Source organism: Python bivittatus, unplaced genomic scaffold (genome assembly GCF_059951505.1).
Source record: "Python bivittatus isolate LINGU-HERP-01145 unplaced genomic scaffold, Pbiv_v1 ctg000120_np1212, whole genome shotgun sequence".
Classification (NCBI taxonomy): Eukaryota; Metazoa; Chordata; class Lepidosauria; order Squamata; family Pythonidae; genus Python; species Python bivittatus.
In genome coordinates, this window is record NW_028277037.1 from 380,377 (window position 1) to 408,216 (window position 27,840).

The 27,840-nt window shown below is 39.4% G+C and overlaps 1 protein-coding gene across 1 annotated transcript in view; it reads right to left on the reverse strand.

The window, feature by feature from the left end:
- The window catches only part of PCLO (piccolo presynaptic cytomatrix protein), a 252,717-nt gene extending 226,080 nt beyond the window's left edge, over positions 1-26,637 (reverse strand). The window contains exons 1-3 of the mRNA XM_088134818.1: positions 26,269-26,637; positions 16,774-17,896; positions 5,445-6,815 (exon numbers count right to left, since the gene is read on the reverse strand). Coding sequence (XP_087990944.1) covers positions 5,445-6,815; positions 16,774-17,896; positions 26,269-26,483 — 2,709 coding nt within the window. The 5' untranslated portion in view covers positions 26,484-26,637. The remainder of the gene's footprint in view (positions 1-5,444; positions 6,816-16,773; positions 17,897-26,268) is intronic.
- Between the last annotated feature and the right edge of the window lie 1,203 nt (positions 26,638-27,840).

Here is a 27,840-nt window from a genome sequence, read left to right on the forward strand (position 1 = left end):
ACAACTGATCACAAGACAAACCTGTACAAAGCCCCTCCCAGCCACAGTTGCCACCTGCTCTTTGAGCAGGAGCTGAGAGTCCAAATTGCACCAGCTCTGACTGGGGTAGTATACCCCTCCACTGGTGGGGGTCCTTAAAACCCAAGCCACTCAATCTTGCCAGGGTTGAGCCAAAGCTTGTTCTCCCCCATCCAGATCCCCACAGCCTCCAGGCACCAGGAAAGTGTGAGACTAGGCTGAAGCTGCCATAACCTAAAGATGAAACAGGCACATAAGCAGAGAGGACAAAAGCCAGGAAACTTATCTATGAGATCCCTTCAGGGAGGTAAATAAGAAGGAAGCAAGTCGTTAAGGAAACAAAGGACCTGAACCAGACAAAAGAAGTTGGGCCTGAGCACCTGGAAACCCTCACCCCAATCCCATCAACTTGTAAATAAACAGAGCAAGGACTTTTGGGGATAAAAGGGGTCCTAAAGCCTGCCCCCCTTCATGGATCACTGCCTTGTCCTGGAGAAGGGGCTTGCATAACTTAGTGAAGCCATGAGCTATACTGTGCAGGGCCACCCAAGACGGACAGGTCATGACAGAGAGTTCTGACAAAATGTGGTCCACTGGAGAAGGAAATGGCAACCCACTCCAATATCCTTGCCAAGAAAACCCCATGGACCATGTTAAAAGGCTAAAAGATATGACGCCGGAAGATGAGCCCCTCAGGTCGGAAGGTGTCCAATATGCTACTGGGGAAGAGCGGAGGGCATTTCCAAGTAGCTCCAGAAAGGGTGAAGCAGCTGGGCCAAAGCCAAAAGGACGTTCAGCTGTGGATGTATCTGGAAGCGAAAAGAAGGTCCGATGCTGTAAAGAACAATATTGTATAGGTACCTGGAATGTAAGATCTATGGACCAAGGCAAGCTGGATGTGGTCAAACATGAGATGACAAGATTGAACATCGACATCTTGGGAATCAGCGAATTGAAATGGACGGGAATGGGTGAATTTAATTCAGGTGACCATTATATCTACTACTGTGGCCAAGAAACCCTTAGAAGAAATGGAGTTGCACTCATTGTCAATAAGAGAGTGGGAAAGGCAGTAATGGGGTACAACCTCAAAAACGACAGAATGATCTCAGTGCGTATCCAAGGCAAATCATTCAATATCACAGTAATCCAAGTCTATGCCCCAACCACTGATGCCAAAGAAGCTGAAGTTGACGGGTTCTATGAAGACCTACAGCATCACTGAAGCAATGAGCATGAAACTGAGCAAACTCAGGGAGGCAGTGAAGGACAGGAAGGCCTGGCGCAATATGGTTCATGGGGTCACGAAGAGTCGGACACGACTTAACGATTGAACAACAACAACAAAGCCTGCCCATTCTGAGATCTGAGTCTTCTGAGTCATCTGAGTCATCTTTGGATCCAGACTTGGCGGCTCCCATTCCTCTAGCTAGTGCCTGGCAGCCTAGTTGGGAAGGACGTGGGTGTGGATGAGTGTGTGTGTGTGTGTGTGTGTGTGTGTGTGTGTGTGAGAGAGAGAGAGAGAGAGAGAGAGAGAGAAGGTACCTTGCAACCAGTAAAGTTTTGCTGCTACTTTAAATTCACTGGGTCTCCGTGTATTACAAAGAACCTCTTGTGCCTCGGAGTTTGGTTGGAAGTGATTTGTGTGTATCCCTAATTATTTCCCGGCTGTTGACCAGGGCTGTGTGTCTTGTCTGCTCTAGCCGCACCTATTTGGAAAACCGAGGTAGAGTGGAAGGGGGGCTGACAAGATCTGCGTGCCTCAACAGGCTGTGAGTGTGTGAGTGAGTGACCATAAGCCGAACCTCTGAGAGCAGCGTGTGTAACAAAAGGACCTTGGCAGCTTTGCTTGCTTGGCCCAAGGCAGAGATATACAGATGGATACTGTCAGCATATTAATGATACCACGCCCTGTGTCAACTGATTACCTCCCCTAACAGCTTCATGTAAATATTAAATAGAAGTAGAGAGAGAGTAAAGCCCTGAGGCACCCCACAAAACAGGGGCCTTCAGTTCAACCTCTTACCACCAAGGAACCCCAAATGGAACCAGTCTGGAGAAAAGAGACTAGACCAGAAGGTTCAATGGTATCAAGGAGGGTCAGGATGAATGCACTGCCCCCATTGTGAGCTGCCAAAGGGGGCAAGGAGAGTTAAGATGTCTCAAATATTGAACAAGATACGTAGTCATCATGAATGGAAGTCAAAGGATAATTTTATTCTCAGTTAACAGCCTTTGGAAATGACTTGAAAGCTGCAACTGGTTCAGAATGTGGCAGCAAGACTCCTGGTAGGTTGACCCTTCCACTGCAGAGTAATACCAGTGATGAGGTTAAAAGAATCAGACTATAATTCCCTGATCTTTTTGAAAAATTGGAGTTGCACTGGCTATTTTCCAGGCCTCAGGAACATATTCTGCCTTAAAGAGAATCTGCATATTTTTGTCAGAAGATAAGGAATTTCACATTTTAGTTCCTTAAGAAACCTTAGGTGGATATCATCTGTAGTTGTGGTTTTATTATTTTTTTAAAAATTGACAATTAGGTTTATATCTTTATTTCTGTCAGCGTATACTCCACGCAGTGGTGCTCTGTGAGACAAACAGTCCACAGTCCAATGTAGAAAATTTGCACACAGACGTTTACTGTACAATATATATAGAATGTACACCAAGCTGCAAATCCCTAATTACTTCCCAGAACTCCAACACCAGCCACAACTCCTATCACCAGCCACACTATAACCCATGGTACACTTTGTTATACAGTATACAGTGGTTTGTGCTGTGTCATGCTGACCCACCCGACAGGTGTGTGCTCTGGGCTGGTTGCGGGGATTGCAAACACAGTCAAGCTGTGCTCTGTCCATATTCTCACTGAGAAATTCTTTACTCTAGGGTAATACCCTGACAATTTCTTCTTAATTCTGCTTGTCTTAATTCATCTAATTCCTCTCCTGAAAAAAACAGCTGACATCCTATCCTCATTCATGAATTCAGTTACTTTCTCTGCTATTCCCTATCCTTCTCTAGCAGACCTTTAATATGTGGGTCTTTTAGCAGCCCAAGAGCTCCAATGGTTGATTTTAAATCTCTTTAACATTTTTTTATTCTTTGCCTTCATGTTTGTTTTATGTTCTGCTGGTAACAGACAGTAATAGGCAAATGAAACAGGGGCATACAATTCAGCCTTACAAATTCACTAGACAAAAAATTGATCCAATCCAGTCTGAAAGAAAGGAGCACGAAGTTGAGGTACAGATGAGAATTAAGAAATCCAAGTAAATAACACAAAGTTGAAAGATTCAGGGTGCACTGCACAAGGAGGAATATCACAAAGGATATCATTTTTTGCAGAAAAGTAGAAACTTTTTATGAGCGCTTTTAGTGTTTAGTCATTTAATGCCACTGCTTGAAAGGGACAAATTTCAAGAAAAGTCTCACAGCCTAATACTAATGCATTGTCAGAATACCAACGTGAGGAAGGCTTTAACTTTAGTAACAACTGAGAAGTTTTGTGCATATTTTGGTAAAAAATAAAGGATCAGTCTTACTTATTTCAAATATGACTTCACTTTCTAAATCCACACTAAACACACCCATTTCTTCAAACTGTTTTGTACCACTTTATGAATAAATCTTCCTATCAACTGTCTGAATTAAATCAAATCAAATTTTCTATTTTTGTATTTAAAAAATTCATAGCATGGAACTCAACTTTTTCAAAGCAATACGGAAATTAATCAATGTATGCATCACATAATACAGATCCTGTTTATGGTTTGCTGCAGAAAATAGCCATGACACTTCTTTCATTTGTGATTATCTTTAGTTTGCTTTATATTTTGTATGGTCTGTTCTAAAAATAGCATTTATTTGAGCTGCGGGTCCACAGAAAGGCTAATTACTTCCTGGTAAGTAAATAAGACCACAAGCTAACATCCATGCTAAATCATTGAAGTACACATCACCTAAAGAACTTTTGGTAACTATAACGCTTCATTTATTTAATCATCAGCTACTTATTCTTCAATTGGTTAAGCAAAAAACAAAACCACATTTTTTTACTTCTCGGCTATAATCAAAGTCAACTTTGTACTGAGCAATATTAGTCCTTTCACTGCAGAGACAGTTCTCCCTGAAAATGTTCCTGTTGATTAATGTGAACATTTCCCTGAAAGACTGCATCTTGATTTTCTACCATGAGCCAGACTTAGCAGCAGTCCATATAAAAGAAGACACCTAGTTAGATGGCAGCACCTACCAACCTTTGCTGGCAGAAGAAGAAGAAGAAGAAGAAGAAGAAGAAGAAGAAGAAGAAGAAGAAGAAGAAGAAGAAGAAGAAGAAGAAGAAGAAGAAGAAGAAGAAGAAGAAGAAGAAGAAGAAGAAGAAGAAGAAGAAGAAGAAGAAGGGGAGGGGGAGAGGGAGAGGGAGAGGGAGAGGGGCACAGCAGCATTAGCTAAGTGCGGTTTGCCTGTTTATTTGGAAGGGGGATTGAGAAACTGAAAAAAAATTCCAGGAAAAGGCCTGATGCCTCCAGAGAGCTCCCTGGGAGAAAAAGCAGCAGGAGACTAGCGGGTGCGACTTGCAACCTTCTGCCAGTTTCCCCATGGACTTTGCTTGTGGGAAACTGGCAGGGAAGGTCACAAATGGTGATCATGTGACTGTGGGGGATGCTGTGATGGCCACAACTTTGAGGACCAGTCATAAATCCCCCTTGTTCAGTGCCGTTGCTAAACGAATGTTCATAACCCGAAGACTACCTCCATTTCTATCTTGCTGTAAGGAAAACTACATGGATATGTCCCTGAAGTCACCAGGAATCTAGCCTGACTGAAAGAAGATTTTAACTTTTACTATGTATATTACAATGTCCTCTTATTTATTCTAAGCAATGAATTACTTAAAGTTTGCTTGATTTCTCAAACACAAGTAATATAGAGGATGAATGCTAGAAAAAAAAGTGCTGTGTATATGTACACAATAAACTTTTCACCACATCACTTAAATCACTTTTCTCAAACTAGAAAGAGGTCAGGCAAATAAGCAATTTCAGGCACCTATAATTTTTTTGTGAGAAGTGAATACTCAAGCAGGAAACATCCACACAGCAAACTATAACTTATCATGTCTGCCTTTACATTTCAACAAGTTCTCAAACTTTACAGTAACATCATTTAAAAACTCTTTTTATCAACAGAGCCTGCAACTACTTGAATTTTATAAAGGAAAAAAATATAGCAAGATCAATGTTTGGCAAAAGGTTATACTTCAAATGCAGTCATCTGCAGGCCACATTGAGTTCATTGGGGCTTATTCCCACATTTAGAATTGCAGCTCTAAAGACAGATGAACATTGTTTTGATATGCATGGACTTAGAAAAAAGTGGATTACAAAAGCATTAAAATGAAAGAAAGCTGTGCCTACCTCTGTGATGTGTGGCATCGGATTAAATCCACAGAGACTGCACACTACAGTCTTGCATTCTGTGCAGGTGCTATAATTTGGAGGATCTTTAGACCCCACATTTAGACCAGTTTTACAGAGAGGACAAGCAGATGTTGGCGGTGAACCTTGGATTATTTCGGGTGGATCAGCACTCTTTTCAGCTTCAACAACTGGAGGCTTGGAGCCTTTAGAAGGCAAAGGCTTCTTCTCTGTTTCTTGATTGGTATAGATGTCTTCCTCTTTGGAGGGCTCAGACTTTTTTGCCACTGGAGGCTTTTTTTCTTTTTTCACAGGTGCCATCTTGGGAGATTGTTGAGGTATATCTTTTTGCAAAGCAGGGAGCTGTCCTGGAGGAAGAGGCTGCTTTGAAGGGAGCAAAGATGCAGACCCTTGAGCGTGAACTCCTGGCTGGCCTGCTGTGGTAATCAAATTGGAAGCTTGACTAAAAATTGAAGCCCCAAATCCAAACAGCTTTCCAGTAACTGTTTCTTGAGGGGTTGTTGGAAGTGATTTAGGAGAATCGCTAATGCCTCCTGCATGAAGACTGAAACGCCTAGATTGCTCTGGTGTTTTTGGAGGTTGTTGGGCCTGAACCTGAGGTTGAGCTTGGCTGGGTTTTGTACCCATGGAGGCTTGTTGACTCTTTGGAGTCAATTTGGCATCTTGTTTAGCATTCATCTGAGACTGGATTTTCTTAGAATATTCTTTTACTCCTACTGTTTCAGTTTGCTTTTGAGCCTTAGTATTCAGTCCAGATCCAAGCTGAGAACTAAGTTTCATTTCAGACTTTTGATGAGACACTTGAGATAAAGTTTTGGAATCTGCAGCTGCAATTTTATCAACAGTTACATATTTGTCTTGTGGTGGTTTGTTGGCTTCTGATCTCTGAAGGTGTTCCATTTTATGTTGAGTGAGTGAAGACTTGGCGCCATTTTGCTTGGAATCCAATTGTGAGGATTTAGATGCAACATCACTTGTGAGTTTCTGAACACTAGATTGCTTTTGTTTATCATCAGTTCCTGATGGTTTGGCCGGGCCTGATTTTGAGGTGGATTCTGCTAGCTTGGACTCAGCAGAAAGAGCCTTTGCTTTTCCAGGAGAACTAGGCAAAGTTGGCTGCTTTGTTTGTGTTGGTGGCTTTTTGTGCTCCAATGACTTGATAGCATCATGTTTTAGAGCAGTTTCTTTCTTCTTCATAGGTGGTTGTGGTTGAGAAATTGCTTTAGCTGCTGAGGCTGAAGCAGGAGTTTCTTGCTTGGGTGAAGAAGGCTGAGGTCCAGAACTGTGGACTAGAGCTAAGTCACCTAAAGCTCTTTGCATCTGGCAGTTTAAACACAACCATTCTTTAATCTGTATGTATAATTAAAAAACAAAACAAAACATCAAGACAGAATTATATCCTCAGTACCAAAAGTTTCATTTTACATTCTTTGAAGGGAAAAGGGACTCACTAGGTTTATTTTTTACTTTTTAAAACTACTTTTTACTTTCTCTTCTTAAATTTCCAATTTATGATACCTTATAATTTCTGATCTAAATCACATCTTTTTTAAAAAAACAAACTTACATTATTTAAATTGTTACGTTTAAATATTTGTGCTGGTAGGTTGTACACATGGTCCATATTAACTTCTTTGGTGGAAATAGAATAATTTGGAATCATTTTTTGGAGTTAAAGGGTTTTGAAGAAATTGGAAATCATCACAACAATCTTTCATTCCTGCTGTTGATTTACTATTCATATTTTGAGTCAAGATTTTTAAGGTTATTATGAGATTTAAGATGACCTTCACCTGCTGTGCTGTTGAGTTCTTTCGGCCAGAGAAGTTTCCAAGATGATGAGAGGACTGGAAACCAAGTCCTAAGAAGAATGGTTAAACAGATGTAGAAGAGATGGCTGAAGGGAAATATGACAACAGTCTTCAGATATTTAAGCAACTGTCATGTAAAGGAAAGACTGGGTTTCTTGTTATTGCAGAAGGAACTAATTGGTCGAAATTATGGGACAGTAAATTCATAAAGGAAATTAGGAGGAAATTCCGGACTTTATGCACTGTCAGCCAGTTCAGTAGGTTGCCTCATGAAAGGCTGAATAGCAATATGTCTGAAATGCTTTAGCATCAGGGGGTTGGACTAAATGACCTATGAAGTCACTTCCAACTCTTTATTATTAAAGCTTTAATTTTATTTTGATTATTGCTTTTGATTGTGTTGTGATAATGTTAATTCTGATTATTATAGACGACTGGAGTCTTGCTCAGTAGAGAAATGTATGTTATAAATGGTACAGGGTGAGAAAATGATTTGGTTCCTATTGTTAGCTGCCGGGTTTATTACAAAACACTGGAAAACTGAAGTACATTTTCACTGGATCACTAATTTCATTGGATCTCTAGCAAAGAACTTTTTTAAAAAATCTGTATTTAAAGATAAATTTACTCAGACTTTGTCATAATTTCTTAGCTATATTAATATTTTATCTAATAGGTTTCAGAGTAGAAATACTGAATATGGATGTTTACAATTTTTCTGTTTCTCATTAAGATCATATGTGTATTCATACATGGATACACAGATTCATACCCAGACTTCCTTTAATCTTTCACTCTGATTGGAAAGGGGGTATTTCCTTTGTAACTTTATAACTTCTACTTTTAGATAGAAGCACAACAGAAGTTTTATAAATATATTTATCATTAAACAAACAGCAGAAAGGGTGATATATTCATGTGAGGTCCAAAGCAGCTTCTTGAATAATAGACAAGCATGCACAGCTCTAGAGAGAGTTCAACTCAACATTCCTTCGCCAGTACCTATTATCTCTCTGCCATCACACCTTCACATTTCAGTGACAGGCAATTCTAGAAGCAGGCACACTTTGCTTATTCTCTACTAAACAAAAGTCAGCTAAATTCTAGTTTCACATACTGTAAAAATGTATCCAAGATCTAGTATGTTGAGAGAAGTGACAAAACCTTATTTTTAAATTTTGTCTTAGAATCTGAACATTGTGCAACAAACCAAAGCCCATAGAAATTGAAAACATCATTTGGGTCACTTGGATGCCACCTTGAAACTGGTGCATGCTTATGAGCTACGAACATGAATTTTTGTACAGCTCTGACATGTAAAATGTCAGACAATTGCACAAACATCTGTTAAGAATGTTTTGTACAAGATACCATTTTGCTGTTAGCACCAAATCATTAGATGAAGGATTGGACCAGACCACTGAGCCACATCAGCTACAAACTAATGCAGTTCCCTGACTTCTCCATCATGGCTTTAGTATGTGTCACAGATGAAACTTTAGTATTTTACATTTACATACATTTATTTGCAACCTTAGGTTTTAGCAAAATTAAGCTTTAGTAAGCAGGAAACAATTACAACGTGCATCTAACATGTGAAAAAAACACTGATCTGCATGTCTTATCAAAAACTATCAAAAACATACAGGGCATTTGATACATATAGCATCTGAGAAGTATAATCTGTTAATCTCTGAATAACAACATCAAACTCGGCAGCCTTCTTAGATATTTCAGCAGACACACTGGTCAAAATAAGGTGTGTTTTAGCTTACCAGACCTTCTAGAACAGTTTAACAATAGGGGGGTTAGGAAGGCTGTATGCCAAGCTATATTAAAAGGCAGCATAATAAAACATGAGTTATTTCCTCCAGTTGACAGGGGCAGAGTCAATCTTGCACTAAAATATTTTTAAATGTCCTCTCTGTTAGCATAGACATAAGTGTCAGGCAGAAAGCTCTTTGATGTGACATACTCAAGATGGTCATTATGTAATTAGCTGGAATAAATGGTTTTCCACCCAGAGGCACTCATAATATGGAAGTGTTTGCTACTACTTTCCAGGATGTTGTTTTTTTTTTCAACTTCCTAGTTTAGTTCACAGTACTGGGGCTTCCTGGTGGTCACCCATCCAATTCCTAGTAAGGTCTGATACTGCTTAGCTTTTTGAAAGTCAGCAGAGATTGGTTAGACATTGGTTGTTTCCTGCCACTTGTGATGGAATGGAATTATGAAGGCTAGGCTCAGGGAGATAAGCATTTTCTTAGCTCACCGCAGGAGCGTGGAAACTACAAGAGGATGAGACTGGCACCTCCCTGAGGAATTCACACTGTTGTGGCTGGGTGACTTGGGAGCTGGGGTTTCAGTCTGGGAAGATTCTTGCTAGAGGTTGTAGCTAATAAACATAGCTGAACTGAATTTGCATTGTCTCTTGGAGTTCCTTGGGCTAGGCCTGACATACTTTAGAATCTTATAAATATTATAAGGAAAATAAGAGATCACTGGTGGATAAATGACATGCATAACAGAACATATTAACATGTACCTTTTATTATATGGATTACTGGAAAGATATAATGTAATATATGGGCAAATAGTTCAAACACATGAACTGACAGAAATTTATGTTGAGCAGGATAGGAAGATTTAACAGACTTCTTGAGAGAGCATATTTCTCCTCATTTACACACTAAGTCATGCTGTTCCACAATTTTCCTGTCGAACTGACAGATTGCAAGTGACAATGGCAATGCAATAAAGACGAATCCCTTTTGTGCTATAATTGACCTAGGAGTTCCACCGGCCTAATGGAGAATGTTCAACATTAGGTGAATGTCAATATTCACAAGGGTTGTCTTATGTTAGCATTTGCTGGATTATTTTTCTTTGGTTTATATTTTACTATACAGAACACACAGCACTAAATACAATGGTCTGCATATGACAAGCTTAGGAGATATGAACACTATAGTTCAGTTTCTCTTGCTTGGTTTGTCCTGCTACCTGGTTGTTATTAAACATCCATGCTTTGTTACATGAGGGGCAGAATGCCAGATTTCTTTCTTGCTTAAGACAAATCAAGATCAAGAGAAATCATCAAACCACATTATTCTGTGTTGGTCAGACCAACTGGAATTGGATGCCACATTTTAGGAAGGGTGTGGACAAACTGGAACATGTCCAGAAGAAGCATATGGAAAAATTTAGGGAGGAATGGTTGGAAGTTCTAGGCATGATTATTCTGGAGAAGAGATGTCTGTAGGAGCACATGATAGCTGTCTTCAAGTATCTGAAAAGCTGTCATATAAAAGACAAGGCAGAATTGTTTGGAGTTGTTCTAGAAGGCAGGAGAAGAAACAATGGGTTTATATAAGAAAATAGATTTTTGTTCAAGATCAGGAAAAAATTCCTGACAGTAACAGCTATTTAACAATGAAACAGACTCCCTTGGGAGGTTGTGGACCCTCCTTTGCTGGAGCTGATTAAACAGAGGCTGGATGTTGGGGTGATGGATTCCTGCAAGGAGTAGGGGATTGCACTAAATTATCTCCCAGATGCTTCCCAACCCTTACATTCTATGTCTGTATAAAATGTCAGGATTCAGTTTAAAGAATTGTGGCTTATGCAGCCAGGATGTTTTAGGTGACTACATACCACCATGTGGCTGCAAGTTCCATGAGACCTACAGCTTCCAGAAACCTGCATTTTCCTAATAATTATTAGTACAAGATAAATGATCTAACTGGATTATATTAAGTTCAGCATATCCATAACCCTTCAAGCAGGAGCTGGAGATTGGCAGGCATGAGGGAGAAGTTGAATATGGTTATATGTGTTTCCTTTGTAGATGTCAGTATGAAGATAAATAGGTCATCAGTAGCAATGTGAATTTTGTAATGTTTAGCTAGGCAGAGAGATTTTGGACACTCAGAAAATCTTTCTGCAATTGGACACTCCCTAAATTTTGGGTTCATTATACAGAGGCTTGTAGCATAATAGAGAGTTACAGCATACCAGGAAAACCCCAGTGGAAGAAATTACGTAGGCTGTGATACTGCAGTTGGTTATAGCAATTCAGCCTGGCCAATGAGATCTGTTTTGTACTATTTAAAATGTTGTATTTTTACAAAATTATTTAATTTACACAGGGCAGCATGTTCTACTGGCTGATGGGGCACAGATATATAAATTAAGTAGCTTTTCTATGTTATGATCAGGAACTCAAAGAAACTCAAGATACATGCATGCCTCATCCGTTGAAGGCTTGCAGCATCTGTTCCTGATTTTTAAATGAATTTGTAAGAAAATGCAGCTCCTAAAACTAGTAGTTTAATATGTATGAGAAACATCTAAGTAAAGCAATATTGATTCAAGATTTGGGACATCAGCATCATAAAAAATCCCACTTTCTGCTTTTACATATAGTTTCTCTCAAATATTTCTGTGGAAGAATTGAAGGGTTAAAATTCTAAAGATTACTGAAAAAAAATGCAGTATCTTAAAATTATTTAGATGCATAAAGAAACACTGCATAGCCCTAATATACATATCAGACATCCATTGAGACACTGCATGTACGTATCCTCTTGTATCCATGTGTATAACACTCTTGGACATGGAAAATTAGAAAAAATCTAATCAGAGTAAACTACCAAATATAGTGTCTAAGGACATTTATCTTCTGTGTTGCCAGATAAAGTATAATACTATTGCATTCTGAGAGAGGATTAGCCTGTCTGACCTAAAATGGAATCAGTTACACATCCTGCCAGTGTATTCCCTAGAAAACATTTCAAATCACATGAATCTGTTGTACCAGCAAGCTATGGTTGCCAGGCAACATTAATACTGGTGCTGATGAAGATCTGAATTTGCTCTCTTTAGTGATGCAGATTTAAGGTGTAATTTGCTTGGGTGAAGAAAACTGGTGTGGATGTTTGATGGTGATACCATCAAACATCAATTACACAGAGATGCTTTAAGAGATCTGTTCAAAACGATGAACTGATTGATACAATGAGAAATAGAAATAGGTTGAGAAGGATTCTTTAAAAATGGGACCTGTTTCTGAGATGAGAGACTCTTGGCAAGAGATTGGCTGCCCCTCATTAGATCTGGGAAGGGGCTGTGAAAACCTGCTTTGCAGAGCTTTAATTTGGAGGCTGTGCAGGAAGGAGAAGAGAGTCCAAGAAATAGTGTACCACCAAGAACTCTGAGAATGGGACTTGGAGCATATCTGGGATGAGGAGGAACCCAATTAATGATCAGGTAAACACAGGAAAGAACAGGCCACGTTATATGATCATGCATTCCACTGCCTCTATAGAACTGCTCAGAATAGGGAGAACAAACAGGAATTAGAAGACTTAATAATGGAAGATAAATACGATTTAGTAGGCATTACCGAAACCTGGTGAGATGAAACGCAATAAAATGCAAGGATTGAAGGATACAATTTATTCAAAGGGAATAGGCCAATCAAAATGCAAGCAGAAGGAGTGGTTTACAGTCCATGTGAAGGAAGTACACACATGTATTGAGATCCAGGAATCTGAGCATTAGGGGTCCAATCAACAGCATTTTGGTAAGAATACAAGGTGGAGAAACAACAAATATATTATGGTGGGGATTATATAGCAGACTGACTGGGTTCTCTACTACAGAAAACTTATCTTAGCCACAACTGAATTCTCATTTTACAAATCAGGGTCGTGCAAGAACCTTATTGCAAGGTAGACAATAGAAATTAGCAAAATGGTAACTGTTGTGATGAAGAGCCAAAGACTGAAAAGGGGTAGTGGTGTGTTTGTTGGATCTGAGTCTTTTTGGTGTTATATTTAAATGTTATATTCAGATAAAGAGATATTATTGACAAATTTCTTATTAAAAGTCTCTTTTGTTTTAAATTAATTGCTCATTAAGGTATTTTTTTGCTAACACCCTAATCCTAATTTCATTTACATGCAAGTAAATGAACATAAAGTTCATTTTATAAAGATAACCCTCCTGCAGAGCTCTATGCATATATGGTCAAACAAGTAATATGAACCTTGAAAGAGGTAAGTTATGCATAAAAACCCAATAAACATGGACATGGACATACAAAGGTAGTACTTTGATCATACAAAATTAAGAATGGCAAGAGGGCAGAGCCAGAAGGTAATATCTTAGCCAGTCTCATGCATGAATGTATAACCAAAAGGAATTTGGGGCAGACTGCAAACAATGGACCTAGAGAGTATAGAATTTAGTATTACTTCCACCCAAGAATATAGCCATTGTTCATCCCCTGCTATTATAGTACAATACCTGAAGCTGACTGTTGGTCTAATTTCCTTAATTCTAGCTATAAGCAGGGAACATTTCATCATCAGAAACCACTATGATGATCTTGTGCAAATTGCTTCAATGCCAGACCATCATGATTTTTAAGGAAACAAAATGGTACCTCAAAGTTCTAATCCCTTCAAAGGGATTAAAGTTTGTATGATCAAGAAAATGGAAAAATAGACCACTACAAGAAAATATTTCATGTTTGTAAGTGCCTGTACATGCATGAAGTATGATAATATTAAATTCAAAATGTTTCCTCCATATACATGTAATCAAGCAAGTAGTCTTCTTGGTACTTGTTCTAAAGGGTTGCAATCCCCTGCTCCTGCTTAGAGACCATCCTTCAATGATCACAGACAGACTTTAAAATGGAATGCACTGAGAGCTGAAATGTATGAAAAAATAAACACAATCTTTTAAACATTTTATGATTTAACTGAAATAGAAATGAAAATTCCATTTAGGGTACAGACTTATATATACTTTTTTGGATGCAATTCTCACTAAACTCAACAGCTCAGTTCACGCAGTGTGCTTGATCAATTAAAGGTCCAGCATTTAGTGAGAATTGCTAACATAATCACCCGTGTTCAGTGACCTTTCCTCAAGCACCATTATCTTTTCTTTGGCCCATTTAAATATCTAGCTAGGTAGTTTTGCTGGTGGCCTATATGATGAATGCTGATGTCCGTGCCTTTCTGGAAGTGCTGAGTCAGTGGCACATGTATTATTCTATTATGCTTTCTACAAGGGACTCCTGGCATTTACTTATTAACACAGGTGGACCAGATATAATAGAATTATAGGGTTGGAAGGAACCTTGGAGGTCTTGTAGTCCAGCCCCCCACCCCTCCCAGCCCAGTGCAGGAATCCCCAGACCATTCTGGATAAATGGCTGTCCAGTCTTTGCTTGAAGACCTCCAGTGATGGAGCACCCACCACTTCAGGAAGCAGGCTGTTCTACTGCTTAAGAGCACTCACAGTCAGGAAATTCCTCCTTAGTTCAAGTTTGTATCTCTCACTGTAGAGCTTCCATCCATGTATTTTATGTCAACTTCCTTTTATCAGATCTAACCTTAGACACTTTTAAGCAGAAGATGCAAGTGAAGATAATCTGTAAATTGTGTCCAAATTGGACCATAAAATTATATAATATATTTCAAACTGGTAAGTTCCAGTTTGGGTGAGCTATCATCAGTTGCTGATGATAATGAATTCTACATTGCTACTTCACGTCAAACCAGAAGTGCTGTGGAAGTCTTAACCTGGTGTCTAGAGGTGTTAAGAGTCTTAATGGGTAGAAATAACCCTATAGTCAATCCCAGCAAGATGGAGTTACTCTTTTTCCAGAAACATACTGGTTCTGGCATGGATGGGCCTGCTGTCCCCTAAAGGAGCTGCTCTTCAATGTTTTTTTAGATTTTTTTTATCCTGCCTTTATTATTTTTATAAATAACTCAAGGTGGTGAACATACTTAATACTCCTTCCTCCTCCTATTTTCCCCACAACAACCATCCTGTGAGGTGAGTTGAGCTGAGAGACAGTGACTGGCCCAGAGTCACCCAGCTGGCTTTCATGCCTATGGCATGACTAGAACTAATGTTTTTCTGCTTTTTAGCCTGGTGCCTTCACCACTAGACCAATAACTCCTGCTGAAGCAGCATGCAGAAACTATGGCCAAAAGGACCTTTGCCTAACTGTGGCAGCTGTGCCAGTGATGGCTCTGTTGGACCAGAATGCCTTGACAGCAGTGACTCATGCTCTTAATGCCATGTGTCTAGATTACTGGAAGTATGCTCCAGTAATGTGCAATTCAGAAGCTTCAACTGGTGCAAAATGCAGCTACCACATTGCTAGCAGGTGAGACCCACTTTGTGAATATTCCACCCTCTGCTCATTGCAGCGGATACCAAGTCCAATTCAAAGTGTTGTTTTTGACCTTTTATGACTTAGCTCAGGGGACCCTCTCCTCCAGCTGCAATATGCCCAGTCCATGTGGCTGAGGATCCTATCCCTGCATGAATACTAAGAAGCGTGGCTCAGAGGCCACCATACTAAGGAATACCTTACCCTTTTTAGCTTCTTCCACAAAGGTTAAAACAGCATTACTTGAGTGGGCACTGGGCATTTAGACTGAGTGTGTGAGTGGCCCTTGTATTATCTTTTTTATTGTTTTTAATTCTTGCTTTTGTATTCTAAACTATAAGGAATCAGAACTGGGTAATATAAACGTAAAATAAAGCAGTAAATATACCATTATGCTTAATGAATGTGCTTTGATATAAATACATACTTATCTACCCCAGTATTCCTTTTTGGGGTAAGCAATGTTATGCAACACAAACAGGAATTCTCATCAAACCTAGTTTAGGCCAATGCCAGTTATTATACCTCTCCATATCTTTCTATCCTTGCAACCCATCCTTGCTTTCATCACACCCACATACTGATCCATACATTGCTTTTTGCTCACCTCTCTCTTTCTTAGAATGTCATGAGCTCCACCCAACCATAACTTTCTTGGTCTTTCCCTTCTTGTTAACTTGTTCACTTTTCCTTCATACATTTATTTTGTAATTTAGTCCTTGTTTATTCTCTCTAAATAAACTTCAGTGGACTTCTTTTGTACTTGTCACTCACTTCTGTATGCTCTTTAGATTTTAAAGCTAATTAAAGTTATATGCCTGGATTTTCTAATTTTGCATCTCCTTGTGAGGATTTCATTCTTCTTCTTGTTATTAAACCCAAATATACCATTTTAATAATTACTGGGAAAACTGGGAATATTTAGAATTTATAATTGTTATGAAAAAATAAGGCAATTGCCAAAGGAAAAATGCAGTAGGTACAGAAGCCTTCAAGTCACATTAGACACCAAGGCCAGCATGTCAAGCCAATTCTTCCCAAGCAACTTGAGCTTTCCCTTTGAATGACAAGAACAGCAATTTTAGATAGTTTATCATTATCAGTCTTGTTGTTGAGAAACCCTGAGGAAGCTTCCATGACATTCCAGAAACTCACTGATCTAGAAGAACAAATCAACAGCTGACAAATACTTATCATATGCTGATAAGTTCCTCAACTTGTCTGAAAATGTAGCTCCCTCACAATAATTTTTTTTTAAAAAAATGGGAGCATACATTTATATTTTTAATGTACTTACCTCTGTTATATGAGGATTAGGATCAAAGCCACATTGACTGCAAACTATTGTTTGACACTGGGTGCAAGTATTATAATTGGCCTTCTCGGGAATGTGCAGCAACAGTTCAGTGGTAGTGCAAAGTGAGCAAAAGGTTTTCTTTGTGGCTAGTAATCCATGTTGCAAGTGTTGCTGCTGGGAAGGCCCAGACAGTTGACCATCAGGTTTTATAGGTCCTGCCTGCTGCTGGAATTGAACTGTAGGCTCAACCTGTTGGGTAGAAAGCTTTGCTCCAGGCTGCTGAGATGGTTGTTTTACAGAGCCTCCAAGCTGGGGAACTGCTTTTGCAGGATCAGCAGAATGTTGCAATGGTTGTTTACTGGGTGCTGCTAGCTGAGCTTTTGCAGGATCTTCTAGTTGCTGAGATGTCTGTTTAGCAGGTGACACTCCTTCTTGGGCTGCTGGTTTTGTAAGGACAGGGGTCTGGGAGGATGTTCTTGCAGGGTCCACACTAAGAAGTGTTTCAGCTCCTGACTGTTGTGGTGAAGGTTTTGCAGGTTTTGTAGATTCTTGTTGTAGGAACTGAAATGTAGGCAGTCCTGGATACTGTTTTGCTTCTTCTGATTGAAGGCCTGTTGTTTGGCCAGACCCTGGTTTCTGACTTTGCTTAGGCACTCCAGATTGCAGTTGCTGCTGAAGGACCTGTTTGGAAGGTCCGGCTTTTTGTTGCGGACTGCTTGGCTTTGGAGATGAAAGTTGTAATGGTTGCTTGGAGAGTCCCTCCTGTTGCTCAGATTTATCATGATCCTTCTGGGTGGGCTTCACCTTCTTGGAGCCTACATTCTGGGTTGTATCCAAGTCAGATATCAAATCAAAAGGACTGAATTTATTTACAACTGAAGTGACTGCGCCAAATGGGTTGGCATCTGAGAGGAAGCTGGGCATCATAGTTGGCTTCTGATCACCTTTCAAATCAGTTCTTGATTTAGACTGTCTCAAACTCATGGATGATGTGCTTCTTCCAGGTATCCGTTGCTCTGTTTTCAGTGTGTCTACTGTTCTGCTTTTACTTAACATGGGGGGCCCAGGATCTGAAGGCTTATCCAGTTGTTTTGGGTGATCACTGCCATCTGGTTGTGCATATCTATAAAGATATCATGATATAGCCAAAGTTAACCCAATGTGATGACATCCAAATATTAGAGAACCAAAATAAGAGATTGAAGTCAATGTTTTAACACATATACAAATGCCCTTCTCATTTCCCATGATTCATATGCAGAGGGCATTTTCCAAATTGCAAGTATAAATGTGACTTGACAGGTAGATGATGCAAAGTTATATAACATTTCCTGGTGGGCCTCATAAATTTTATTAAGCAGTACAAGTAGTCCTTGACTTACAACCATTCATTTAGTGACCACTCAAAGTTACGATGACACTGAAAAAAGTGACTTACGATAGGTCCTCACACTTACAACTGTCACAGCATCCCTGTGGTCATGTGATGAAAATTTGGGTGCTTGGGAACTGGCAAGTATTTATGATGGTTGCAGCATCCTGGGGTCACGTGATTGCCATTTGCGACCTTCCCGGGGGTTTCAAACAAGCAAAGTCAATGGGGGAACCATGTGATTTGCTTAATGACCACATGATTCACTTCATGATCATGGCAAAAAAGATCGTAAAATCGGGCATGACTCGCTTAATGACCACATTGCTTAGCAACAGAAGTTCTGGTCCCAGTTGTGTGATAACTCAAGGACTACCTGTAATTGTGAACATTGGCCAGATTTCTGACTTTCACTATAGTAGCGCCAACAAAAACCCAAAACAATCAAATATTATCTAACCTGAGAAAATTTTCATCTTCAAAGAATCCTAGGATTGGAAGGGACCTTGGAGGACTACTAGTTCAACTCCCTGCAAAGAGCAGAAAAACCTCAGACCATCCCAGACAAAGGGCTGTCCCACGTTTGCTTGATAGCCCCCAGTGATGGAGCCCCCATGACTTCAGGGGGCAGAGAAACTGTTCCACTGTTTAATAGCTCTCAAAGAAATTATATTGTAGGGCAAAAGGTTAAACAGAATACTCACTTTAGGCAATTTTTGTTCAATCTTTTACCCAGGTGTTATACACTTTTAAGGTATGAATGCATAATTCACAAGTCAAATGAATCCCACCAGCCAAGCACTGACATGGCAGGCTATTTTTAAGACCAGGGGAACGGCACATGTTTTTCAGGCTACATCTGACTTGGTGATGATCATAATTTGTGCAGGCCTATAATATTTCAGAAATATATTTGAAACTCAGCATTGCACAAGGAATGCATCAAAAAGTCAGGCTGTTTATCACTGAATATACAGTATATCAGGTAAAAATTACAATAATGTGTAATAATGTGCATTAAAACTCAACTTTTAATTCTAATGTGTATGCTGCTACCATTTTGGAAAAAAGTCAGAGTGAAATTCTGCTCTCTTTAATAGAGTTGTTTGTTGCTGAAAGCCTGAGATACAATGCATTTTTCTCTCTCTGAAGGGTACATTGTTCCTTAGCATTTCTACTGTGCTCTGAGTTATGTTTTTCAGCATCAACTATTAAATGTCCTCATGTCTACAGACGTTATTCCCTACTACACATTAATTTTGAAATATGGTACTCATGGCATTTAACCTATTAAAATTTCCCTGATCTGAGAATAATAAAAAGAAAGTGACCCTGCAATAATTTTTAATTAAGAGTTTCATCAGAAATTAATTGCTTTCATTGTATAGATATTAGGAACCTACTATACTGGATTTATCCAAATGTCAAAGTATGTTATTTTAATTGGTTAATATTTTCAGCTGGCACAATCCTTATGATAGTGGAAAGCTTCCAAGTTATTTGTCTGTTCCTAATTTCTTCTCAAGCATGTTCTTCACCCATAACTTAGCACTATCTGCTTGCCATAGCCAGGAAGAATATAAGCCAAGCTGGAACTAAGATAGCCCTCCTAAGTTTGTTGTCCTGTGAATGTCTTGATGCTGGAACTTCTAATATTCTTGGTAAGAAATAGCCTTTATCCTTTGCCCTTGTTGGCTGAGATTTCTGGGAACTGCAGTGCCACACATTTGGAGGGCACCAAATTTGGAAAGAAGTCTCATACTTCTTAGGAGCCACTGTGATTCTTGATCCCTCTATCTGGCTCTTTTATAAAGTACAGAATGCAGAGGTGATTGGCTGGATAGGTTGAAGTGGGAACATATCTAAGAGATCATCATTCAAAGAGGAAACTAGTATACTAAGTCCACAAGTTGTTAGAACTAGAAAGGTAATCCACTACATTCACTATAACTTTGGTTATATGACCGGAATCATGGCAGAAAGGACATTTTATAAGAAACCATACCATTTTTCATGGCAATCAGGAATTCAATGCTTATATGCCTTCCCACTGTTAGGACTTCAGCTTATATAAAAATATCGTTCTATACAGGGAAAGTATAACTTTCCTGTATAAGCTTAGGAAATCTATCATGGAAAAAATAATCATAAAAAAGGGGTTATAAGCATACTGCAATTCCACCAATCTACCTTTCTTTTTAAAATATTACTTTCATTCTTCCAAAACTCATTTCTACAACTTTTAAATATAAAGCCAACACTGATGTTTACAAAACTGAAAAAAATATTTATCATGCCTAACTGATTCCCAAACTGATTATTTTTGTCCAACTTTTGAATGAACCATGATTTAAAATTTTACATTTTAACTGTTGCTTTAAAGTGTTCTATTTTCCCTTTTTATAAAAAATGCTTAGTGAATCATTCATATCAAATTTTAGAGGCAGATTTTTAGTAGTTGCAGACATCATAAAATTCCTGTACAGGGTGGCATGGAAGCAAAATTATGAAGGCTTATGCTGGTATAGTGACAATCAATATCACAATTGCTCTAACAGGTACTTCTAATTTTCCCTGCTTTTCTTCCCAGTAAATTTAGATGAAAGCCATCAAGTCATTTTTGTAGGATCTATACAGTCTTCTTCACCCTATAAGTTAGTTTCAGGCACGTTTCTTTGCAGGATTCTCTGTATAAAACCATTGTAAAGCTATGCATCCCCCCCCCCCACAACTTCAAATAAACTGCAAAGTGTAAATAAACATTAAAATATTATTTTAACTATTATCTTAAAAAATCTCCATCTCTGGAGAGACACACACAATACATAATTGAAGAATTCACATACCAACTAAAAACAAGCTACCTACAGCTTAGTGGCATATGTAAACCAAACCAGTTTTTTTTTCTTTTTAATCAATACCCAGTTACGGGAACAATAACCAAACAAGGCCATCACATTCACCCTAATAAACCTTTGGATCAGCTACTAATATCCCATAAAGGTGTATAACTATTTTAACTATTTCAAAATCATCACTTACAATAACATACCATAAAAATAATCCTGCTAGAAAATAATATAACAACATCCCTAGAAAAGAATATGGGATTAGAAAATTACTAACAGTCATTTCGGATTATTTATTTTTAGATCCTATTATACTTATCGTTTTTTGGTTATATACACAGATATATGTAACAGCTGTACTATTAGATATTTTACTGTATCTGGCTTTATGGCTGTAATAAACTGATTTGATTTGATTAATAGATGCAGTTTGGATCTCTCACAAAGGAATGTATTAAAGTTTATAAGCAGTAAAATTTAGCAGAGTTTAGGGAGATACAGAATGTTAATTTGATGGATCATGAGATATTTGGTCTATGCAAGCCATCACTTGCTAAAAATATATCTATGAACAAAGGCTATACTTCAAAAAAAGCACATAAAAGTCAACAGATGGTATTTAAACAGACTGACGAATGGAATCATGCTTTAAGAATACTACGTAAGCCTAAGAATTAACTAATACAATTTATATCAACTGATTGGAAGGGTTCACATAAAGGAGCCATATCTACTTTAGCTATGAATAAACCACTATGGCTAGATTCAAACAACAGACTAGAAGTGGAAATGGTTAAAGTTCAGAAACTAACTTCCAACTTTTCACATCACCAGAAGGCATGTGGATTGGTTACTGAAGCTGAGGCAAAGAACATGAGGCCACCTAAAAACAAGCCACTCCCTTTCCAACACTTGAAGTCATCCTAAAGCCTGAAGAATGGACTACATGAAATTTGCCAGTATGCCAAATCTCAAAGTGCAGAGAGTTGGGGTTGTTCCCCCTATACACAAATCACATTTTGATTTAGTAGAATGTATAGACTCAGTGAGCTTAGTACTGTAACTGTGAAAATGGCTAAGGGTGGAAGACTGACATTTCTTTAGACATCTTGCAACAGTTCTCCTCCATTGTGGGGAGATGGGCGGGGACAAGTCCACTAAATAAATAAATAAATAAATAAATAAATAAAACAGTTCCAAATGTGAGCTTTGCATTGTATCATGAATTTAGAAACATAACATTATAAACATAGGGCATGCTAAAAGATTTACCATGTAAGGTTGTTAATATTTACAATGCTGCAAAACAGTTATGTTGTGTTTGCCGTAAGAGCAGCATAGAAGTTACTCTTCTGAAACACAATGCACTAACACAATCCTAAACCTGCTTACATGAAAACAAGTGCCAATGAACTCACTGTGCTCTTGTTTTCCCCCAGCAAGACCAGTATTTCTTAAAATTTCAACTGATTTGATTTCCCACATGTATCTGGATATTTTCGTCTGGTCACTATGTGTAATAGTACTTTTGAATTATAATTTAAAAGTTCTCTGAATTCTGAAAAATGACTAAGCATGTACATACTCCAAATGTTATTATTTAGGCCTGAGTTGACAGAGTGCATATGTATATGTTAGCAGCTGCCTAACAACAGTTTTTCATCTGTTTAATACTTGATATATATCAAAAGGTGTGCATTTTAAAGAAAGCATCCAACATACTTTTCTAAATAAAAGGTTCTGTCATTTAATTGTCCCAAATTTCTAAGAGGAAAAAAAAAAGTATTCAAGTTCAGCTAAGGGCATTCAGTCTTATCCCTCATCACTACAGTATAAGACCAAAACAACTCCAGTCCTCAGTATTTTAGTACAAACAAATCTATAAGGAATAAAATGCATTGGCTATACTCCATCCAACTTGCAGACTGGGTGCAACACCATGCAAAGCCATTGTGGGGTAGTGGTTAAAGTGTTGAACTAGAACTGAAGAAACCAGGATCTAGTCCATCCTCAACCATGGAAGACCAACCTATCTCACAGGGTTGCTGTGATGGAGATAAAAGAAAGAAGAAAAGGCAGTAGGAGGAGGAGGAGGAGAATGGTACCGTAACAACAAACCTGCCCATTTTATTTTGTAAAACATGGCTTATGGCTTAACTTGTGTGAGCTCAGCTAATTGTGGCTTATTTAGTTAAGCAAGTCTTGGTTAGCATGATCTGTGAATTAGATCCTAGAGATGCATTTATCTTTCTATGTGGAATTTATTTTATTTATTTATATATAAATGTGAGATATCTAGATCTAGATATAAATTGAATTAATGAATAAATAAATCTAATTCACAGATCGTGCTAACCAAGACTTGCTTAACCATGATCCTGGAGTTGGAAGGGACTGTTAAGGCTATCAAGTCCAACAACATGCTCTGCAGAATCAAAATTAAAGCATCCCTGACAGATTTTTTTATACATTAAAACAACATGGACATATCTCGTTTATGTTTTTATTTGTTTGCCACCCAAAGTTTCTCTGGTTGGTGGACAGCTATCTAAAAGCACTCGTCTCCTTCTTCCCTTTTCCTTGCAGCTGTGAGAAGCTCACATCTGATTTTCAGAGTTGCTGTCTCATTTGAACTAGGAAGATCAACTAAGATCATGGAAACATGGACCTTTCAGATCTGGATTTATTTACAAAGCTGGTTTGTTTCAGTTAACCACAGTTAAGCCTCATATGGATTTGGGCCTAATGCAAAATGCTAATCAATCTGAAGTAGAAGAAGGTGAAGCCTGAGACTTGCTGTGTTGTTACAATATTAAACAATGTTTTAACATGTGCAGTAGTAAACAGTTTTCATACTCTGAAGATGCCGGTCACAGGTGCTGGCGAAACGTTAGGAAACAAAACTTCCAGAACACGGCCACACAACCTGGAAGACCCACACCAGCCACAGTTTTCATACTGTTGCTTAGCTATGTTCATGCCCATGAAGTTACCAGGAACTGAGTCTGTCTTGAGGGAGACTTCCTTTACTTATTGCAAATACGTACTTATTAGGACCATCTATATTTTGGCCCACAGAATTCCAATACAATTCCAAATTTGGATTCAAATCACTTGTAAAATTAATTGTTACATAGACAAATCAGAACCAACTCTGGGATCATCCTATGAAGGCTGATTCAGAACAAGAAAAGAAAAGTATTTCTTCATATAGTGCACAGTTAAATACAGAAGTTACTTCTATATGATGTGGTGATGGCTATCAAATATTTAAAACATTAGACAAACTCATGGTTATCTATGTATAAGAGCTATATACTGCCTACGATACCAGAGCCTATTTGTGAGCATCCTATAAACATCTCATTAGCCATCTGTGTGGGAAACTGATCTGAACAAAAATAGCAGCAAAATTAGACATGTATGGGAATATAGGTGTATATATGCACATCCAGCCCTCTTTACTGTGAGATCTGCTCAAGATCCTGTGAGTTTACAGATAAAGCTGAATGTATCTCAGCATAACCAATCAGTTGAATGCACTTCCCAAAATAGGTACCTTCTTAATATAGTATAATTGTGGGGTAGGGGGAGAGGTCAGCAATCAGTATATTAATTTGATGATATGATATCAAGTAATGTCAACATATTTTTAAAGCCAATTAACAAATACTCCTTGGTGAAAGAAAACATGCCAACCCACCAATAAAGTATTAGGCATATATATAATTTATTGCAAAAGATAGGCCAAGATATACATTGACCTCAATAAAAATAGGTATCAGGATGAAAGATGGCTTAGAAATTAGTTTATATTATTGGTAGCAGTAAGTAGGGCAAAGTGGTAAATATTTATCAGGGTACATAAAATCTGTTGGTTTAGCTGACCACCTCATTCTGTCTAAATTGTAAGCTATATGTGTGCTATATATACAATTTTATAGTTGCATACTGTGTTGGAGAGTATGTAAAACATTAAGTACATGAAGTAAAACATTAAGGAGTATTTCTGTGGGATAACTTTTCACTGTTTGCAATCCATAAAACTTGTAACTTTAGATTGAGTTAATTCAATTAAGATTGAAATATATAGAATAGGGAGGAAATCCCACTGAACAAATAGGGCAAATAATTAACACTAAGAACATGGTGTTTTTTTTTTCTTTTCTTTTAAAGGGTTATACATGTATGCAGACAGCATGCACCAGTCTTTTCAGATACTATATACTTCTTCATATACAGGAAAATCTTCAAAACACAAATAAATGTATAAATTGGGGATGCATTCATATCACCCCTTTATAGATTACCAAAATCCCAACATCCCTAAAGATAAAGAATGAACTAGACACCTCCAAGTAAACCTGGGTGGTGGCAGTGGGAAAGACATATGAATCTGGATCCAATTCTATTATGGTGAATCAATTCAACAGATAACATTTTTCAATCCTTGCATCATTTTGAGTTTGACAAAAATATTTTGCACCCCACACACGCACCCCCACAGCATACTGCACCATAGCTTTCTGTCTAAAGCTGGTAATGACTAAGAAACCCTCGGTAGGTGACTCCCGGGGAAAAGCGGGCAGTTTCAGCACCTTGGACAGGAGATTTTGCATTAATGAGCTCCGCCTCGTATTCATAAGGCAAGACAGCAATAATCCAGTCACGCCGCTTCTACAGTCAAAGAGATTCTGGCAGCAAATGGGCAAAGGGGAGGGGGAAGAGTCCCGTGAATATCGATCCCAAGACCACCGCCAATCTTACAAGGCGGATCGCCCCTTTCCTTTTCCTCATTTGCCTTAATCAAGGGCCCGGGAAGAGGCCGCTGCTGCTGCTGCTGCAATCCAGCGCCAAAGAGGAGCGGATGATGCTTAAGCGGCTGAAAACAGCATCTGCCCGTGAAAAAAGGAGACGACTTTCAAACAGTGGCTCGAGAGCTTCGGGCCGAGAATCCATCCCTCGTGAAGCAGAAGCTGCTTCCATTTTAGCTCGCTAAATGCAACCGGGCGGGGGGGGGGGGGCAGCGAAGACCTTTCTCGATTCTCTAGAAACTGAAACTAAGCCCATCCACTCCAGGGAATTCGAGGGCTTCGAACCCTGGAAGGAAGGACGGCGGGGATGAAAACCCACGCAGGAAAGGGGGCACGCGTGGCCAGCCGATAATCGGGGCGATTCTCTGCTCCATCACCCGCTTGTTTTGCCCGCCCCCCCCCCGGCTCCACCCATCCACGCCCCACCTCCCCAAGCCAGGATCTGGTTCCCCGGGCGTGCCTTGTCGAGGGAGGCGCCTCCGGGCCGGCGGTCTTTCCTTTGGGCAGCCCCTGCTGCGCCCTTGACTTGACGGCGGTGATCTGCCTCCTCTCCTCCGGGCTCAAGCGGCTCAGATCCTCCTCCACGCCCGCCGGGTCTCCCGCATCAGCCCCTGCCACACCTTCGGGCAGCCCGGCCAAGGTCTCGCCGCCCTCCAGGCTGGTTTCATTGCCCATGGTTGAAGAGCAGAGCCGCGGGCGAGCAAGGGGCGGAAATAACTGATCGGCGAAGCTCCCCCTTCGCCCTTTCCGGCGGGGCAATCAGTTTTCAGCTAGACAGGTCTCCATTGCTGGGGCTGGGACAGCCTTCTGCGGGCTGCAGCTGCAGCTCTTGCTGGCGAAAAAGAGCGAGAAGAGATAAAGCATCCCAGAGTTCCCCCGCGCCAGCCGTAGAGCGCATGCTCTTGCACAAGACGGGGGATTTCCGCTACTCCCTCTTTTACACTTGCACGCACCAACACACATTATTCTCCTCCTCCTCCTTTTTTTTAAAGGGACCGCGCAACACCCCTCTCCCATTTTCCAGGGATCCTGCGCGGAAGCTGCGCGCACATAAGACGCTTCACGAGATCGGTTGGAACCTTAGTGTATTTGGTTAGGGTTTCAATGGAGGCGAATATAGGAATTATATAGGAATATAGGAATAGGACTGTAACAAACACTACGTAGGACAAACAGGGAGAAGACTAGCAGAACACATCCATGAGCACCAACTAGCAGTCAGAAGACATGATGAAAATTCCTTAATTGCACAACACATGGACAGACTCAACCACAGTTTTAACTGGGAAACTCAGCATTTTAGACCAAACCAAATCCAAATATGCAAGAGAATTCTTGGAAGCCTGGTATTCAGACAAGGCAGCAATTAACAGACACACAGAGATTAACAGCATCTCTATTCAAAAGAGACAAAAGACCAGAAGATCGCCTCACCAGCATTCAATCACCAGCAATCATCTCCAGCAATCATCACCCAGATAAGCAAAGGTCACCACCAGGCACACAATCAAACAGTCAACAGATGTTAATCAATGAACTACCAGATGAGCAAAACAGAACCCCCACCAGCACTGGCAAAGCAGGCAACAGCAGATAAATAGAGAGCAAGTCTCATCCCATTTTAGCACTGAAGATGTTACCTAGCCGGGTAATGAAATGTTTGCAAGAAAAGAACCAAGCTCAGAGAACCCCAAGGACTCCACATGGTTAGGGTTTGAATGATCCCTGTTCGTTGGGTTAGTTTATGCTATTCGTGAACTTGTGGGGAGACAGAAAAGGAGGCTCATTCCGGAAATAAGCGAAGGATGTTCTGCCAGCACTAGCACAGAGAGTGTCCAGATGAAGCCTAGAATGTGGAATGATACTATTTTATGGTCCCAGAGTAATGATTGTGGAAGAATAGATAAAAAGCACACAAATGATTTTAAAGGCACATAGAAAAAGACACATGGTCTAATGACATGTTCATGAAATGTGTGCAATGGCAGCTGAAAATAAAGTTAAAAGTTGTGTTCATAAATGGAACTACAGG